The sequence below is a fragment of the Capra hircus genome, chromosome 21, assembly GCF_001704415.2.
Source record: "Capra hircus breed San Clemente chromosome 21, ASM170441v1, whole genome shotgun sequence".
Lineage (NCBI taxonomy): Eukaryota > Metazoa > Chordata > Mammalia > Artiodactyla > Bovidae > Capra > Capra hircus.
In genome coordinates, this window is record NC_030828.1 from 44,299,461 (window position 1) to 44,320,694 (window position 21,234).

General features: G+C 40.4%; 1 protein-coding gene across 1 annotated transcript; it reads right to left on the bottom strand.

The window, feature by feature from the left end:
• On the bottom strand, window positions 1,010-20,505 carry SPTSSA (serine palmitoyltransferase small subunit A). Its single transcript, XM_018066501.1, has 2 exons — window positions 20,286-20,505; window positions 1,010-2,146 (listed from the first exon to the last, which is right to left on the bottom strand). Exons 1-2 carry the CDS (start codon window positions 20,500-20,502, stop codon window positions 2,043-2,045), a joined length of 321 nt encoding a protein of 106 aa, XP_017921990.1. The 5' UTR covers window positions 20,503-20,505; the 3' UTR covers window positions 1,010-2,042.

Here is a 21,234-nt window from a genome sequence, read left to right on the forward strand (position 1 = left end):
TTTATATTATCATACAAACATCCTTGAAAAATATTCCAGAAAAAGACAGTCAGTATCTCTGTTTAGAAGACACAAAAACATAAGCAACCTATAGAGAATTATCTAATAAATACCTTCTTGCAAACAGATAAAGTGAAATGATCTCCCCATTCGTTATTTACTGACAAATGGACCAGACCCTTGCATCAGTGGGTGAGAATTTGCTTCCCTGATTACCTCTCAGTGGACCTGCTTCTATTTCTCTTTCTCACTCTTCTCAAAATTCCCTGTAAGGTTAAAAAAAAAAAATTATTTTTTAATTCTCTGTAAGGCTAAACTTATCTTCCATCTATCTCTCAGGTCAGTGTTTCATAACAACCATTGACTATACAACAGCAATTTAATGGATTTCAGCAGAGTGAGGATGAATTAAAGATTTCTGAATAGAGGGTGAAGACAGATTATCTGGATATCCCTGTCCACTAATGATTCTTGACTTTTCTTGTTTTCAACTCAGCAGAGATCCCAATGTTAGAAGCTACTTGTCAATGATTAAGAGGGGAGAGAGGATGTCAATGGGGAAAGCCAAATTTGAGCACTAATTGAATAAATTCAGACTTACATCCTCATATTCATTATTTCACTTGAGATAATCTACTTTTAACCACTTCAAATTCAAATTATGTATTACCCTCACTCTTCCTATCTAATGGTGATTTTATCAATTGATTCTTTAAAAGTACCAGGCTTTCAAATATTACTTAGTACCTCTGGGCTAGAAAACACTTCAAAAGTCTAATCTGTACAATCTGATGCCAAAAATATTTAAATTTTTCTAAAAAAAAAAAAATAGCAAAACATTTTGGGAGGCATGCTTAAAAAAATGTCTAATTTTTAAAATTAGCAATACTTTTATGTTGAGAGACATGTTAAAATATACTTACTGCTTATTGGCCCACAGCAATCAATTCAGAAATATATTAGATCAATATTTAACCATCAAGGGGAAAAAAAATACGGCTACATCAGCTGATTTTTCTCTCTTCGAATTTAATGAGTTTACATCAAAAAATTAGGTAGTCATCTTACATTTACGGAATAAAAATCTTTTTTTAAAAAAAAACAATACAAAGAGTGAGCAGATTTTAACCAAGTTTACATTTCTTTTTGTTATAGTTTTTAACAATTCATCTCATCATATTGCAATGTGCAAATGCATTTGCAGCACCCATTACTTTAAGGAAGTACAGTGCTACTAGTTGCCCTCAGAAGAAGCTCATTACCTTCTGTTAAAAACTCTATGGTATATAAGCCTTCCATAATAACGCTGCTTAACCACCATTTGTCACAAGAACCATCATCAAAGTTTTCTGGAAATAAGTTCACACATGAATTAAATATTTAAAAGGTGAAATGTTCCTTATTTTAACTTTAGCAAGATCTTCCTTTTTCATTAAGAAACACTTTATAGTTTTAAAGCAAAAGCTGATAAGAGTCCAGATAACTAAAACTGTACTCCTGAGTTCAAACTTACAGATAAGTCTTTTGTAAATAGTTCTCAATAAAATGTCCTCCCTCCCCGGCCCCCTTGCCCCAAATCTTGAATTTTTTTCTTACAAAACTTTGGTCAAGAGTATAAATATTTCCAGGCAGATATGTATGCCATACAATAGCAAGAACAGTAAAGCCCAACCAATGACTTTAGGTTTTAGAAATAGAAGGCAATTAAAATGTACTCAAAGTTACATTAAGAAAAGCTTTCACTGGGTAATATTGAAACAGTCACAAAGGTTAAGAAAATACTGATATCAAAGTACAAATGACTACAATGTTAAAATAGACAAAAATTACTATACAAGAGCCTCTTTTAAAATTAAAAATAAAGAACACAACACATGAGTCAGGATCGCTTTCCTGTTCTACTCATGAATTTTAGTCCTTATATTCATAGGGTTGGTTATGTTGACATCTAGGAGAGTTTCTTATGACATCTGATGAAGTCTCTTTCCAAATTCAGGCGATGGGTCTTCCCTAAGGAGCTTCTTGACTTGGTCACATGTTGGTCACTGTACAATTTCAAAGTAGTGCAGTATCGCCATGATGTGCTGAGGCATGAAGACGTATCCTGTGTACAGTGCCATCCCCACGATGGAAACCAGCATGGAATCTGAGTCACAGTTAAGGAAACTTCATTTGGTTTTTCTCAGTTTATCTAAAACTAAATTCCCCAATTTCTGCAGCAACTGTTTTATATGGAAGTATCCATTCACTTAATTCTTTCTCATCCCCATCAATTATTTATAGAGAACAAATAACTATAATTATAGCTGCTCGCCTGACCTATGCCTGACACCATTCTAAAATTGCTTTTAACAACTTTATTTATTTATTTAGCTGCCTCAGGTTTTAGTTGCAGAATGTGGGATCATGTATTTGTGACATGTAAACTCAGTTGCAGCATGAGATGTCTTAGTTGCAGCATGTGGAATCTAGTTCCCTGACCAAGGATTGAACCTGGGGCCCCTGCATTGGGAGTGATGAGTCTTAGCCACTGGACCACCAGAGAAGTCCCCATTCTAAATTGTTTAAGCTCATTTTATCTTCACCATCACCTTACATGGGGCATACTGTTATTCTCCCTGTTTTATTTCAAAACATCAGGCTGCTTAAAATGAAGCAGAGAAAGTGACTGTTAACCTAAGAAACAGAAATGTACAGGAATAAAATTGGACAGTATTTAATGACTGCAAAAGGTCTTCTGACGTGAATAATGTCTGATCCAAAAATTTTAGAATTATTTAGACTAGAATGTGGTGAGATATTGACTTTAGGGCCAAAGATAAGATCAATCATATACTAGTGACATAAACTGATAACACCTGCTATATTAAACACATATTATTCTCACTAAACTTTGCAATGTCAAACAAAATCATCTTGATAACCTAAACCACAAACATTCTGCACTGTGGTCCTTTCTCTGCATTCCAAAAGGAATTTAAACTGTATAGACACAAATCAACAGGGAGTCCTCCTGTTGGGCCACATGAAACACTGTTAACAAAAATTATGTAAAACTTAAGGATTTCTAAGGGGAGTAACTGCTTCTGAACTAGGACTGTGTTTCAGTCACTCCATTCATATCCTCAGCTTCCCCTCCCCCTACCTCTTGTCTTCCATACACTCAGCTCTACATACTGGTAGTTCTAGCATACCTTACATTCCTCTATGAGAAGATAGGGTTTAAATAAACAATGTGCTTACTACCAACCAATATTTGTATAACAGTTTTTAGTTGACAAATCTTTTATGTATTATCTCACTTGACCTTTACAGCTTTCAGCTTTCCTGTGAAATGTTTATTGACTACCACTCATCAGAGACTGAGAAAACACTGACGGGACTTGTCCAAGGCCACACAAAAAGCTATCTTTTAGAGTCGGAGCTCAAACCTGACTCAAACCCTAAGTTCATTCAGCAAACATAGGTGAAAAGTCTCCCACAGTGATTGCTTTTTGAAATGCAATTAAATCACAATGATCTGGGGACTTTCCTTGACGGTTCAGTGGTTAAGACTCCACGCTCCGAATGCAGGGGGCAAAGGTTCGATCCCTGGTTAGGAAACTAAGATCCCACATGCCACACAGTACAGCCTGAAAAAAAAAAAAAAAAAAACACATGATTTTATAGTGGGATCTCACAGTCTTCATGGGAGGGGTCAGCCTACATTCAGAAGTCTTAGCTTTTAAGGGAAGGTTGGTCAAACTGTGGGTCCTGGGATGGGGAAGGCAAGTTCTTGATGATTAACAATCATTATTTGGGGATTTACATTTTTCTGGTGGGGTGGGAGGAGCAGTGTGGTGATAGAGTTAGGAGGAAGACAAAGAGAGGGCCACAGTGGACATTCTTAGTCCTTCAAAGTACCCAGAGGTACTGTCCCTCACAGTACCCAGAATGGTTGACCCGGACAACCTGGACACAGGAATATCCTAAAGCGGGATTTATGAAGAAGATGGACAGGCCTTTGGAAATGAGTCACTAAAGACGGCAGTGGAGGCCAGTGTCACATCTGGAATGACACCAATGACCCTGCTGGGGGTGCCTGGGTTAGTGCTGCTGTCCCTGTGAAGAACTTCACAAAAGGAAGGGTATTTGCAGGAAGGAGGTTGCCCTGGGGGAGGTGGAACTGGCCGCCTTGGTGGAGATGCAGATGTCAGGTAGGTAATGTCCATCCATGACAATTTTCTTAACTCAATTTTTAGCCCCCCCCCTTAATTCAGTTCTTTCTTAAACTACCAGCCTGTACTTACCACTTAATTTCTTTTTTTTTTTAAGTGTATATACTTGCTGTTTCCACATTACTGTTTATCATCCACACAACCATATGCCTTCTATCCCTCCAGGCTATATGACACTCTCAGGTCACTGATGACCTCCTACCAAACCCAATGGTTATTTGAATTGATGCCATTTTCGTCTTTCCTCTTCAAAACTCCTTTGACTCTGGGTTGAGGTACTTCCCTGGGGGTTCTCCTTCCTTCTCTCACATCATTTTCCTATTTCACTGGCTCTTTTCCCCTGTCTGCCACTGAGATGTAAGATGGTTAACGTGCTTTTCTCCCAAATATCCACTCCACTCTTTCTGCCAGTATAGCTGTCACGTTCCTTGAGTGGGCCTTACGCTATCCCATCTCCAGGGACAAGCCCTGACTGATCTGACCCAATTAAGATCTTCTCTTTGTAACAATGCCCACCCCCAAATCTGATCAACCAGTTCAAAGTTTAAGACCTCACCAATCCTAAAAGAAATCAATCCTGAATATTCATTGGAAAGGCTCTTGCTGAAGCTCCAATACTTTGACCACATGATACAAAGAGCTCACTCGTTGGAAAAGACCTTGATGCTAGGAAAGATTGAGGGCAGGAAGAGAAGAGGGTAACAGAGGATGAGATGGCTGGATGGCATCATCGATTCAATGGATATAAATCTGAGCAAACTCCAGGAGACAGTGAAGGTCAGGGAAGTCTGGTATGCTGCAATCCATGGGGACTGCACAGAGTCGTCCATGACTTAGCAACTGAACAACAAAGATAATAGCAGTAGCAGCTTTCATTCTGTGAATATCTAGTATGCACCTGGAACTGTGTTAAGCCCTTCAGTGAGTTTAAGTAACATCCCAAAATCAGAGTAAGCAATGGAGCCAATTCCAAACCAAATCACTCAAACCTCCAAAATGTGTTCTTCACCATTACCATAATACCTTCCTATGAATGAGAAGTCCTGTTCCTCCAAATAAAACCTAATCATTCTCTCAGCGACTCATCTCCTCTTAGATGAGGCTTTCCCAAGCACTCACTTTTTTCCATTCTTACCCCAATGTCCTGACAGAAGTAATTACTCCCTGATGTTTGTCAAACTCTTTATTAAATGTCACAGTGCTTATATCCGTAGATTTATTTATCTCATCCAGATTATCAACTCCTTGAACACAGGAACAATGTCTAATCATTTTTGTATCTCCAGTATCTAACATAACACATGCTTAATAAATGTGTGATGAATAAAGGAACTGCTCAAGAAACATTATTTGACCCTGGATTCACTGCAGTGCTTTCTACATATTCCACATATGTACTGTGACTGACAAACTCTACAGTGACTACAGCGAAGAAACACAAAATCTTTTCTAATCTATATTTTCAAAATGTTTTTTGTTTTTTTATAGCTTTTACATAAGATTTATGAGTGTCTACACCAAACAAATGAAATGACATAGTAATAAAATTCAGGTCATTGGCTCAAATTCCAGTAAGAAGTAATTATTAAAAACAGCCATTTGAATGATTATATTACCTACTCTTTATGGCACTATAATCCTTCAATTTATTATGGAGAATGTATCAGTTATGGAACATGCATAAATTTAGCTTAACAGAGACTGTTCCACATAAGATAGGAATCTGAAACTTAAGGTCAATTTTGTGAATACTAAATTCTCAAATCTTTAAAATTTTCTTTGCATATAAAATCAGGATGTTTTTCTTAATGAAACAAGAACATATTGAAACTTGAAAAGATTTTTTTTTTTTGCCTGGTTAAGATATTAGACACTAGAGTTCATGACATTCTATAGCATTCTGTTATGATGAATACATATGGAATAAGAGGATATATCCATACCTGTGGCTGATTCATGCTGATGTTTGGCAGAAAACAACAAAATTCTGTAAAGCAATTATCCTTCAGTTAAAAAACAAATTTCTTTTAAAAGAATTAATGGCAATTATATAAGCTAAATTCAGGTAGTAGATACTTAATGGGGTGAAATGGGAAGAGGAAGAAGAGAGACCCACAAGAAGGGGTGTAAAGAGGCTTCAAATGTATTAGTAGTGTTTTCCTTCAACTAGTTGGTATGGGCACACTCTCATTATATTATCCTTTACAGGGTTTTCTGCATTCTGGAATAGTCAGTAACTTTTTTTAATAAGCAAAAATTGCAAAGGAAAATTTAACTGTATATCACACTAGACTAAAAGCTATTTTATTTGAAGGATCTTCTTCCTTGAAAAGTTTGGGTTAGGCATCATTGGATCTAATTTGTTATTAGGAAATAAATAGAAAGTCTTAGCTCTTAGAAACAGAATAAATAACTCTCAATTCTGACCAAAATAAACAAAATTACCAAAAGTCACTTGAACCAAGATGCAAATGCCAATTTATTAGCTGCTTGAAATAACAATAACCCTAAATTTTTACCCAGAGCCACTTATTAAACTTTTATTCTATTTCCCTCAAAAAAGTTTCTATATTCTGACCCCAGTTCTCTTAAGTATCTTCAGCATCATAATAATAACTAACTCTCTAAAAGTAAGTTTGCTATACAATTAAATTTCAAAATTATTTCCAAAATTTATCCTAAAGCTCAACTGGAAGAGAATATTTTTCTAATTGAAGTACAGTTGATTTACAACATTTCAGGTATACAGCTAAGTGATTCAGATATACAGATAGATTCTTTTGTAGATTCTTTTCCATTATAGGTTATTACAAGGTACTGAATATAGCTCCCTGTGCTATACAGTAGATCTCTGCTTAACTAGTTTATATATAGTAGTATCTATTAAACCCAAATTCCTAATTTATCCCTCCACTAAATAAGAGACTATTTAAAACTGACTTAACTATACAATGAAACTCATAGTAAGTGAACAAATAAAATAATGGGACCATGAGGAATTTCTACTGGCCTTAATAATCACCTTGCAAAACATGCAAAAAAAGAAGAAATGCCTTTTATTAAAGCTTTCTACAAATGCAATTTAAGCAATTTCAGCCATGTAGTTGAAATAGCTCCAAAATACTGAGTTAAATATTCCCTGAGATTATGCTTGGCAATCTATCGACATACTTAGGCCTTGGTTTTATTGTGACATTTGCAAGGTTGGGGAACATGTGACCTTCATCTCCTTAGAAATGTTCTCCCAAACAAAGCTAAAAGTATACTATCTAGAATACAACAGCTATTATTTGCTATCTGAGTCCTTGAGTAGATTTCTCAATCCATTGCATTCTTTTAACACACCTCTCAAATTTTAAAGTGTCCTTGATACACTGTAAAGTTCAAGAAATGGATACTGGAATCACCACAGCATTAGAAGAGAGTCTGAGCTGCAATTCTGCCAATCCCTGATTGTGCCCAAAAACTATCTGATTACTAGTCTCTTTATCTATAATATGAGGATATACATAACTTACATTTCAGGGTTGATATAAATCTATTCTTCAACAAAAGGTAACATAATCTTTATTGAAATTACTGTTTTAAGGCTTGGGCACTTAACACTATGGCTCAGACCTCTGTTTGGAAATTACCCAAGGTCACTCTGCTATTAACTTGTTGTTAATTTATAATATGGACTTCCCTGGTGGCTCAGACAGTAAGAGCATCTGCCTACAATGCAGGAAACCGGGGTTCGATCCCTGGGTTGGGAGGATCCCCTGGAGAAGGAAATGGCAACCCACTCCAGAACTCTTGCCTTGAAAATCCCATGGACGGAGGAGCCATGGACAGAGGAGCCATGGACGGATGCTACAGTCCATGGGGTCGCAAACAGTCGGACATGACTAGGGCATCACAACCTCTCTGAACCTAAGTTTCTTCTCCATAAAATGAAATCCCTTCCTGCATCAACATGTTCAGATTCCACTTGCCTGGAGAAGGCATTTAGGCACCATTTCTCAATCACCTAATGTAATCCTCTGTTTGAGACACTGACATACACACACACACACAAATACACAGAAAATGTAAATAATCAGTGTTACATAATACACATATATTAGAAGGTGACATAATCTATACATAATGTTATATAATACACAAGGTGATAGAGTAATCTTTCCATTTGGGCTTCCCAGGTGGCTCAGTGGCAAAGAATCTGCCTTCCAATGCAGGAGACTTGCATTCAATTCCTGGGTTGGGAAGATTCCCTGGAGGAGGAAATGGCAACCCATTCCAGTATCCTTGCCTGGAAAATCCCATGGACAGAGGAGCCTGGTGGGCCACAGTCCAAGGGGTCAAAAGAGACTTGGACAGGACTGAGCGACTAGACCACAACCAACTCTCCATTTACCAAGCCCTTACTGCTGTTTCCACAAGCATCAGTTAGCTGTACAAGACTGACCAGGTTCATGCTTTAAAGCAGGCTCCATGATTCAAGCAATACAGAACTAAGCTAGTAAAATCTAGACTAACAAACCAAAAACCTCAAGAACTAAAAAAAGTCTTTTCTGGTTTGTGTGTATGTAACTGCCTCTACCACTGATTTTTGAGTGCTTAAGAGGGAGGGCCTCAGCCGCTCTTTGCTTCTAGCTGTGGTGCATTGTTAGACAATGCTGGGACTTTATCAATCATCAAGAACTGAGCAGATGATGTATAAAATAGATAACTAATGAGAACCTACAGTATAGCCACGAGGAACTCTACTCAATGCTCTGCGGTGACCTAAATGGAAAGGAAATCAAGAAAAGACAGGATATAAGTAAGCATATAGCTGATTCACTCTGCTACATAGCAGAGACACAACACTGTAAAGTAACCATACTCCAATAAAAATTAAAAATAAAAAAAAAGAACTGAGCATATAATGTGCCAAGATTGTACAAGAACTGCCAATAAATGTTTGTTCAAGGGCTGAGTGAAAAACTAGAGGTTATTTATAAACCTGGACATAACTTAAATATTTTATGGGCTCAATGGATTAAAAAGCAAATGGATGTGAAACCATTTATCTGTGTACTGTTTTCTGTTTTAACAGGAATCCCCAGTTAATCACGAGCTGGTAAGTTCCCAGCTAGATAGGAAAAATAAATAAGGACGTTTTGTTCATACAAGGAATTGGCCACCCTAGGCCTTTTCCCAGCAAACTAAAAAAAAAAAAAAAAAAAAAAAAACAGGAAATGCTTTAAAATACAGTACATCAGAAGATTGCAGAAACTAACATTCCCGCCCTAACCAGTAATCTCACACTATCACCACCGACGTTAGCAATCTGTTTGCAAGACTCTGGAGAAACCAAAACTAGTTCCTCACTGGGAAAAGAGCAGAGGTTTTGTTCCGGTGGGTACGATTTATTCCTCCTCACTGAACAGTTTCAGTGTTTTCAGTCTCTGATGGCCCTGGTCACATCGAAAAACAGCTAAAATGTCCTTTTTCAATCTTCTATTAGTCAACCCAATCTTCTATTACTCAAATTCTTCTTGTAAAATGAATTCTTTAAATGCTACTTTTATCCTTGCTGCTGCTGCTAAGTCGCTTCAGTCGTGTCCGACTCTGTGTGACCCCCATAGACTGCAGCCCACCAGGCTCTCCCGTCCCTGGGCTTCTCCAGGCAAGAACACTGGAGTGGGTTGCCATTTCCTTCTCCAATGTATGAAAGTGAATAGTGAAAGTGAAGTCACTCAGTCGTGTCGGACTCTTAGCGACCCCATGGACTGCAGCCTTCCAGGCTCCTCCGTCCATGGGATTTTCCAGGCAAGAGTACTGGAGTGGGGTGCCATTGCCTTCTCCGACTTTTATCCTTAGATATATTCAAAAGTTTTGATAAATCTAATTTATTTTAAGGAACCATCTGAAAGAAAACAAAGCATCTGACAAAGTATAACCACAGGCTGTTTGGTGAAAAGCAATCAAAGTTCTAAGGGAAAGCAGGTGTCGGCTGTTAAACAATGCTACGGAAGGGAAGCTTATTTGGGGAATTCCCTGGCAGCCCAGTGGTTAGGACTCCATGCTTTCAATGCTGAGGGCAGGTTTTCACTTCCTGGTCAGGGAACTAAAACCCTGCAGCCTCAGAACGCCACCAAATGTTAAAAAAAAAAAAAAAGGTTTTTTTCCCAAATATGTTACTTTTGATACTCTGGTTGCCATATATGAAAGCAAGTAGAAGATACAGTCCAGTGTATGTCAGCCAATTTGATATTCTTGGGCCACAGTAAAGGATATCATGGGCTTCCCTGGTAGCTGACTGGTAAAGAATCCACCTGCCAATGCAGGAGACGTGGGTTCAAACCATTGATTGGGGAGATCCCCTGGAGAAGGAAATGGCAATCCACCCCAGTATTCTTGTCTGGAAAATTCCATGGACAGAGAAGCCTGGCAGGCTACAGTCCATGGAACTGCAGAGCCAGACACAACTTAACGACTAAACAACAACGAGGAACATTACATCAGCATCAGAGGTTAACGTTAGCATGCAAAACCCATTCTCTGAGCTTTCTGTAGTGTTCGTCATACCTAAGTATGGAAATTGATTTTAGAACAACTTGATGATGAACTCTTTAAAAACTAAACAAACAAAAAAGTCTGCTGCTAAAACAAGCAACAACACTGTTCAACTCTGAACTGAAATCCTAGAAATGGTTTGCAGATCTGAGCCAGAGACACTGAAGCTATGTATGGCTATATCCATTTTTAATTAGAGCCTCTGTTAATCTAATGAAGATCTGAAGTCCTGGAGTCAAGGGGTGGGGGGATGAATCACCTGTTGGCTCTAAAATATAATCTGTTCTGCTATAACACATTTCTGAAATGTCAATCAGCTCATACATAACTAGGATTTGTTTCATATGGGATTTTTTTCATAAATTAGGGGAGCCAGATTAGTGAGAAAAGAATACTAATGTTCAGCCAGAAACATCCCTCAGCTCAGTGGCTGCAAGTCCTTATAGCTCTATTTTAAGAAAATTAAAAATTAGCATCTGTACCAGTTCTCTCTCTCCAAAAAGGTACACCTCCCAGCTGGAAAAACTCTCCACTAATGACAAGGTTGCACTGTCTGCCTGCTCCTCCTCCTCCAAGGCAGCCCACACCATCTCTGTCACACCCCAGCATTTCCAGTCAACTCTGTCCATCAGTTTTTAATGCCCCCTGGGGCAGCCTCCAGCCTGCTTGCCCTGGCTATCCAAGTTATCCCCCCAAATGCTAATCATTGTTCTCATTAGGAGTTGCACCAGTTTTGAGGAGTCTGCGCCAATGGTATTTTCCCATAAACTATCTTATTTGAGAAATTTTTCAGGAACACATACAACACGTAATGGGGTTCACCGGTGGCTCAGCAGTAAAGTATCCGTCTGCCAATGCAGGAGACACGGATTCGGTCCCTGGGTCAGGAAGATCCCCTGGAGAAGGGCATGGCAACCCACTCTAGTATTCTTCCCTGGGAAATCCCATAGACAGAGGAGCCTGGTGGACTACAATCCACAGGGTCAAGAGTCAGATACAACTTTGCAAGCAAACAACATCATGTGACGCCAAAATTCCTGTATCAATAATAGTTCTTTTCATAACTTTTGATCATAAATACTTCCTCTCATTCCATAATTGCTATTTTTTTAAGCACTGCAACTCATGAAAAGTATACATCCTCCATCAAGTAGATCTTCTGGAACATGTAGCTTTAATCATTAAATTTGAGCATTGGGCTTTTTTTTTATCTAAAGAATTTATCTTATCCTTACCCCTAAGCATCACAAACGTTAACAACACCCAAACTCTGAGCTGGGGTTGAGGGATGAGGTCACAAGGTCCTTAAGAATATGAAGCAGTAGAGAGAGGATTCACATTCACCTCTAGAAAAATCACTTGTATCACACACTGAAACACTGTAGCTTACATGTGCTTCGTCCCCTCAACCATCAACTTCCCATGACTTTCCCTGACATCCTGGTATAGGAGACCTACTTTTTGTGTAGCACAGTTCTGGTCTTTTGTTTTGGTCTTTTTGTTGTTCTTGTTTTGCTTTTATAGTACACCTTTCTCAAAAGAAGAGTTGTGTTGTTGTTTTTTTCCCCCACTAAGGGAAAATACTATCCTAAGGAGTACAGATAATCGATAGTCTAACATTCTCCTGTAGCCAGCCAAATATCCAGGCAGTATGAAACAGGAGAGCAGTGATTTTCAAACAAAAGCACTGGAGCCCTGGAGCAACTTTTCAAAGGGTTTGGATCAGTTAGGGGAATCAGTTTATAAATCTTCAGCTTCCACTGTTTTCTCTCCTCCAGCTGATCTGAGAACTCTTCTTCTCATCACCCCCTCCCCACTTACAATTCACTTCTCCCACTTTACTTCCAGAATCTTACAATCACACATTTCCCCAGGCTATAAAATAACATCTGGGACAGCAAACAAAGGAATGGTAACTAACTTTCTCTGTATTTTATTTCATTCAAGTTACAAATTTCTGGCACAGCTCCAAGCCTCAGCTATCTGTGTAATTACATGAATTTGGAAATGAGACATCTTTCCAATCTAGACCCCACAAAATGCCCCAGCAAACAGGATACAGAGAAGTGCCATTCTGCCATCACTGAGGCAGTGGCCAGGGAATCCACTGCCAACATTCACAAGTACACCCATGGAGTCGGCTTCAAGAAGCATGACCCTCAGGCATGAAAGAGATCCAGAAATCTGACATGAAGGAAACAGGAAGTCCAGATGTGAGCAGTGATGCTGGTTTTAATAAAGCTTGGCCAAAGGGATAAAGAATGTCCCACACTGTATTCACGTGTGGTGGTGTGGGTGTCCAGAAAATGTAATGAAGCTAAAAATTCACCAAAGAAGCTCTATACATCAGTTACCTATGTACCTGTCACCACTTGCACAAACCTACAGTTAGTGTAGATGAGAACGAACCATTAGCTATCAGATAAAATAAATAAAAAAGCAACAACAAAAATTTTTAAATATAAAACAAATAAAACAGCAACAATAACAATGTGAGACAGGAGTAAAGGTGTTTACGTAAACTCATTTGGACAGGAAAATGACACTGAATTTTTTTTTTTTTTTTTTTTTTTGGCTGCACCATAGGACATGCAGGATCTTAGTTCCCAGACTAGGGACTGAACCCATGCCCCTGCATGGGGAGTGTGGCATCTTAACCACTGGACCACCAGGGAAGTCAGATGTTGAAGCTTTTCTGACAGAAATTTAAGACTGAGTTCACCTACCTGGCTTCAGAGTGAGGACCAGCTCTGCTAAATCAGATCATGTGATGAACATTTCCCATTAATTGCATATGGGAAAAAAATCATAGTTTTAAGGTTTTAGCAAAAATACACAGTATTTTTTTAATAGCAAAAAAATCCCTCCTGTTATTGTCTAAATTTACTATGAAAGATTTCCAATGTCAACTTAAATGAGTGAGAGGATACATAGTATGTGCTTTGTGTTCTTCTATGGGATACACAAACAAAATGTCTGAACACCACTGGGCTGGAGAATTGGAAGTATTAATTTCAGTTACAGTTTTTCCGACCTCTTTCCTCATTGAGCCCCCTCCCTGACAGTGGAAAACTGCCTTCATTCCTACAAAAGGAAGACAAAACGGAAATGGCATAAAATACAAAAGAAAGACTGAAGATTGTTGGGAAGAAATTCTTTCCCTACCTAAGCTGGAAGGTAGTGCAGAATGTTCAGGTTATTTCGAGGTTATTTGGAAATCATATTTGACTTGAAAGTACCTTCATAAAATCTTTCTAAAAGGCATTAAGCTTATTTACTAATACTTTTTTTCTAAAAGTAACTTTCTGATATTAAGAATTTTGCCTAATCACATACGGATTTTTACTGGAAACCTATTTAAATAGTCAGATGGTTCTATATTTACAAACATTTTCTTCAAAAAAGGAGCTCACTAAGAAAAAACAAATTCTAGAAGAAGACACTTGGTGAATTAGGGTTTTAATACTTTACTGACTAGCTCAGAGAACGCTCTACCAAAGAGAGAGACAATGGTACCCACTGGCCTATATATAGGGGTTTTCTTTGTCAATGTTGTTTTGTGTGCTGTGTTTATTTACAAAATATACTTATATAGAAAATATACAAAAAACAGAGACACTTAATTGTAGGGAACCATATCAATCATTATTAGTACCTCCAAAAGGGCATAGCAAAATATATTCCTCAAACAATTCTCTATTGGCTTATAAAAGCTTTGATTTCACCAAACTACACACACCAAAACAACACCTATTACCTTCCAGGTGTTCATAGGATGAAGATGCACAGGCAACTGACAACAATGGTTGCCTCAAGGTGGCTGGGGCAGGGGTGGAAGGAAGATTTTCACCATCTACACTTTTGCACCTTTTGAGTTTTGATCCATGAGGATGTATAAACTATTTTTAATTTATAATTCAAGAAGGTGTATTTTCTAAACTCTCAAACACACTAATTATTCAAGTATATTCAGATGTAAAGAAAAATCTTTCTCAGGTCCAGCTTTAGACATTTGAGGATACAGCAAAAATCTAAGAAAATACTTTAGTCACTGCTGAAAAGAACATGTGAAAGTGAAAGTGTTAGTAGTTCAGTTGTATCTGACTCTTTGCAACCCCATGGTTCCTGCCAGGCTCCTCTGTCCATGGAAATCCCCAGGGAATACTGAAGTTAGTAGCCATTCCCTTCACCAAGGGATCTTTCCAACCCAGAGATCGAACCTAGGTCGCCTGTATTACAAGCAGATTCTTCACCATCTGAGCCACCACTGAAAAGAACATACAGCTTAGAAAAGGTAATGCTGGAGCTTCCCTCGTGGGCCAGTGGCTAAAACTCTATGCTTCCAGTCAGAGGGTCCAGGCTAGATCCCTGGTCGGGAAACTAGATTCCACATGCTACAATTAAACTAAGATTTCACATGCTACAACTCAGTGCAATCAAATCAATAAATGAATAACAAAATGCTGGGAGGGAGGAGGGGAAACAATGGTGGGGGAGTCAGAGATACAAACTATGGGGTGTCAGGCAGGCCCAAGGCTGTACTGTACCATGTGGGGAACACAGCCAATATATTGTAATAACTGTCAATGGAAAGCAACCTTTAAAGTCGTATAAAAAAAAATTTTTAATACAACTTTTAATTTTTTAATTTGAAAAAAAAATTTTAAGTAATTCTTTTTTTCATGATCATTCAAAGCCTACCTCAATCCAAAACATCTACCTCTGCTTCCACCCTTCCTTCCTCTACTACTACTACTACTAAGTTGCTTCAGTCGCGTCCGACTCTGTGCGACCCCACAGACAGCAGCCCACCAGACTCCCCCGTCCCTGGGATCCTCCAGGCAAGAACACTGGAGTGGGTTGCCATTTCCTTCTCCAATGCATGAAAGTAAAAAGTGAAAGTGAAGTCGCTCAGTTGTGTCCAACTGTTAGCGACCCCATGGACTGCAGCCCACCAGGCTCCTCCGTCCATGGGATTTTCCAGGCAAGAGTACTGGAGTGGGGTGCCATTGCCTTCTCCGTTCCTTCCTCTAGCCACTCTAATTTATTCCAAATCCTGCAACCAAAGTAAACTTTCTCAAACTTATAAAGTCAGATTGGAGACTTCCCTGGGGGTACAGTGGCTAAGATTCTGTGCTCCCAATGCCGGGGGCCTGGGTTCGAGCCCTGGTTGGGGAACAAGATCCTACATGCCCCAAATAAGTGTTTGTATGCTGCAGTGAAGATCGAAGACTGAAGATCCTGCATGCTGCAACTAAGACCTGGAGCAGCCAAATAAATAATTTTTCTTAAAGTCAGATTGGATCACTCTTCTATCAGATCTTCCAAAAGCACCCCTTTTTACCAAAACTAAAAACCAAAGTCCTTACAAAGACCTCCAGGACTCCCAATGAGTCTGACCTCACCGACTACTACTTTCCCCAGCGCTCACTCTGCTCCAGCCATACCTGCCTCAGTGATGGCCTTCATCCACGCCAGGCAGCTACGGACTCAGGGACTCTGCAACTGCTATCCCTTCTGCCAATTCTCTCTTCTGTCAGATGAGAGTTACCCTGCTAACTCCCTCAGCTCCTTCATGTTTTCACTCTCAAGTATGCTTTCACAATGAAGCCTCTCCTGATATCGTCTTTAAAAATAGTAACTCCATCCTATCCACACATTTCTTATCCCCTTAAACCTACTTTTGTTTTCCATAATGCTTACCACCTAACACACTATATATTTCACAAGTGCAGAGTCCTAACCACTGGACTGCCACAGAATTCCCACATAGTTCACTTATTGTAAAAGTTCCCAAAGACAAGAATCTCTGTCTCGTTTGCTCACTGACACATCAGAAAAAGCACCTAGAGCCAGCATCTGGCACAAAGTATACACACAGAAGCGTCCAATTAATGAACAGCCTCAACCTGCTTTTTCAATTGTACTTCCCACCTACACTGCCTTAAAAAATCAGTGTTCCAGCCAGCCAGCCTGGCATACTCACTCACCACCCTAACACATCTCTACACCCAGTCTACACCTTCCTCTGATGTGGGGAAAATGCAGCCAAACCCTCAGATACCTCCCTCTGCAATTTCTCTAATCGCTCTTCCTGCCCTGGGTCCCAAAGCACTCACTGCCCGGCTCTTTCAGCTGAATGGGGTGAGGGGGCAGGGCAATCTGAGAATATGTGTAAATTCTAGTTTTTCCTGAACTTGGATTTAATTTCCCCGAAGGAAAAACTGAAGTTCATATTCTTGGAAACTCAGAAGAATTCAGTACATTGAAAAAAATTTTAATTAAAATAAGTTTCAAAAATCCCATTCCTAGGGTGTGTGTATGTGTGTGCATGGCTTCCACTCAGAATGAAAAGAGCTTTAAGTCTCAAGAGGAAAGGGAAAAATGTATATTCCTATGTTTTCTTTTCCTACTTTATCCAATATTTAAATGTCAGGGAGAAAAAATGTCAGTGAGAAAACTGTTACTGGATCTGAGTGACTCTACTCAAAAGGTATGAGCACCTCCCTTCACCTCCAGAACTCACACTCCATGCCTAGGAGGCCCTACCGGATTGGATCTGACCTCTCCTTCCACTCACCCCACTTTCCCCACTCCAATCGCACAGCTATCCTTGAAACACGAAACACGCCAGACATGCTGGTGCTTCAGGGCATGGTTACCATTCCTGCTACCTGAAATGCTCAATCCCCTGGGATTTTCTCCCTGCTTGCTGCTGCTGCTAAGTCACTTCAGTCGTGTCTGATTCTGCGACCCCATAGACGGCAGCCTACCAGGCTCCCCCATCTTCCTGCTTAAATCTTTCTAAATGTCTCCTTCCTGACCACTCTAGTTAAAACCAAAGACCATGACCTCTTCTTTAGTTCCTATCCTCATCTCTGTTGTTTTTTTACCTCCATAACATCTATAAGAACCTAATAATCTATATTTTTATTTATTTATCTAGTGGCATTAGAATACTTTTGTATTTTATTTGTAGGTAAATCCCTACTCTCTAGAATGGGCTTCCCAGGTGGCACATAGTATCTGCCATTAGAAAGTATATAATACTTGTGGAACAAAGAATTTAACAAATGTACATATTTTACAAATGAGGGGACAATGCAAATTTTGTAAACTTCTCCAAAATAAAAGGTATTCTTTCAACTGACAGCTTTTTCTACTTCTTCAAGTTTGAATATAAGAACTGAATGTACAGTCCAGTTCCAAAGCTACTCTAAAAATGGCTTAAAATCAGCACTTCTGCAACACATAAGGAAGTATTTGTCAAGCATTATTTATGTGCAGTAATGTGTTGCTGAACAACAACAAAAAGAACTCTTTCCTTGAAGAAATCATGGTCTCTCAGGGGGAATCTAATTTCAAACATACACCAAAAAACTGCCCACATTTTGCTTAAAATAAAGTATAAAATGCCATGGAAACATAAGAAGTCATAGAAAGGTGGCAAATATAATCCAGTGATAACAAAATACAAGTTTATTTAGTTTTTTTTTATTAAAAAACAAGGCTAAAATAACTTTTGTGTATGCTTCTAAATTACATTAACAAAGTATCTATTATTTTTCCATCTCCCCTCAACAGCATGGTTACAAAGTTACTCTGTGAGCCACACTACAGGGAGTGTCTCACTGGTTACAAAACCAGTCTTGGTTACAAAACCTGGTCTTTTCCTCCTGATGACTTCCAGGAGGGAAAAGGGATTTCTGAAACATGTTAAAGCTTCCCCTCAAGAGGTGGAAATCAAAAGTTCCCAGCAGATCTCTTTCTGGTTGTTGCAGATCTCATTATTTTTTGATTTTTAGTTAAAATCATGTGGTTACATAAACCAATGAGAAGTCAAATGCTTCAAAGGCAAAAATCCACAGAGGTACTACAGACAATTTCATAATTTATTTCTCCACATCAGGCCCCCAAAGCCATCAGGGAGCTATTTACAGGACATTGTTACTACTGCAACATAGTACAAAAAAGCCTTAACACCACTGACACTGTAGCATTTATCTGTAGGCCAAAAAAAGCCTTCAAGACTAAAATCAAGAGTGTAGACTCTGATAGTGGGGCGTTACATTCAACTTCTGATTTCTTAAAGAATTTAAATTTACCACAACACTGTTTAAATTCACTTTTTAGTAATTTTAACTGTCAAGAGACGGTCTCTATTTCACTATAAACTTTATAAGGATGACCTCATGCACTCCAACCTACACTTAGCGTGAAATTAAACTTCAAAAAAAAAAATCCTAACTAAACTACAGCTACAAGTAAATGGTTCAGGAAACTAGAGCATGCTTTACATTCAGATTTTACATCCAAAATATGCATTCTGATTCTTAAATTCCAGGTTTGGAAAGAAATGCCAACAATAATAAAACTAAATGTCCTTGTAAAGCAGCTAAGATGCCTCAAAAGTGCTGGAACAGAAGACAGCTTTGAGTACAATCTTATGCTAGTTCAATACAAATAAACACTTTTAAGGCTTGGAATGAAATTATCTCACTCTACCACAATGCAACAATGTATTCGAAAAGTTGTTCTGAAGCTACTTCAACTAAACCTCATTGAAGAAGAGCAGCCCTTCATGAAGCATGCATGCTTTGTAAAGTATGTCTCATATTGGTCCTCAAGTTCTTTTTTAAAAAGTTCTATCTCATTATTAATATTTATTCTGCAAGAATAATATCAAGGAACGTCAACATAGATTCAGGAAGCCTTTCTTCACAACCATGAGTTATTCATTGTGGTTATTAAAGCTAAGATGAGTTAAGATACAGGAAAAGTGCTTAGCCCAGTTTGGCTGGTAGTAAACGCTCAGTAGTCATTAACAAGTAGTTACTAGCTATCTACGAAAACACAAACACTATCCGCAAATAAACAAAAATTCCTTTTCAGGCTCTACTGTTCCGGACTGTGCAAACAGAAAATTAATGAGTAAAACACACTTTTAAAACTAACCACCTTGAAGATCAAAAAAGGTACAATTAACAGAGCTGCTTTCAAAAACTGAACTGGGATGCCATCAACACAAATTCACAACCTCACTTGAAGGCTGATAAACTGGTTAGCATTCTCATTAGGATCGAAGCCAGCTAAATCAGGGACAGCTAAAGGTCAAAAGGGCCCAAGCCGGCAGCGGTCTGCTCCACTACCCGGTCCCCGCCTCCCACAGGAACAGGAGACCGAACCGACGGCTGGCGCTGCCGAAGAGCCGGCGAGGGCACACCCGGTAGACGTCTCCCTAGGGGATCTCCTCCAGTAATAAAGACGCCTCTATCTCGGGTCTGGAGACTCACCCGCGACCGCTGATCTCAAGAGTTCTCGCCCTCCCCGGCCCGCTCCCAACCGCAGGAACGCCACCCGCGCGGCCCCCACACCTCAGCCCGCGAGTCCGCCGCGCAGAGGCTAGTCGGCGCGCAGCTCCCGCGGGGCCGGCCCTCCGCCCTTCCGCCTGCCAGGCCCGGAGCCCGAAAGGATGCCGCCCCGGCCCTCCGCGCCCCCACCGGCACCGCGGCCCGGGCAGGATACTGAACACAGTCCGCTCCCAGGGCTCCAGCATGTAGAGCGCCGTGACCAGCAGGTACTGGTAGTAGAACCAGGACATCTGCTTCCAGGCCCGCGCCAGCGCCATCCCCGCCACGCGCCTCCCGCGTTGCAGCCAAACGTCAGTCTGGCCGGCCGGCCTCCCGCTAGCGTCCTCGAGCCCCCGGCCGCCAGGCCCGCCCGCCCGCCATCCCGCGCCCATTGGCCGGCCAGGCCCGGAGCGTCACCCGTGGGCACGCCCAGCCCCGCGCGCTCCCGGGCCGCCGGCGGCGAGCCCCGCCCGGCCGCGCTCATTGGCCAGGCCCGGCCTCGCGCGGCTCCCCGCCCTCCGCGCTTCCCCTTCCCGGGGCCGCGCCCATGCGAGCCCGGGAACTGTCCCCGCGAGAGCGGCCCGCCCGGCCTCGCCCTGCGGCCGTTGGTGGGCGGGACCGTACTGCCCGCCGGCTTGAGCGCCGGGGCGGGCGCCCCCACTAGGGCCCAGAAACGCCGGTCGCAGAAGTAACTGTGGCATAGCAGTGACGCCTTAGGCGTCCTAATGGGCTCGGGCATTACAAGTTGAATAGGAACTTATTAGGGTGCTTAACTCGCGCAGTTTACTGTCTAGAGAGGGAGACAGGCATTCATCACACCAATGCAATTAAAGCTGTGATCCGTGCAGAGGGAGAAAATAAGACGCTCCGAAAGAGTGTGGAGGCGAACATCCTCCACTCAAGGAAGTCATGAAAGGCATCTGTGAAGAAGTGTCTGTCCACCTCTCTTAGTAGCTGTAGGTGCCCTGTAGGTCAGGGCCAGGAGAAGGACTCTGATCTTGTTGGTTCTGCAGATGTCAGATTGCTTGAGATCCGTCGGTGGGGCAGATATTTCCTGGAGATGCGCTCTTAAATGTTCAGATTTCCCCACTGACAAATGGGCCCCGACGTCACACACACCTTCA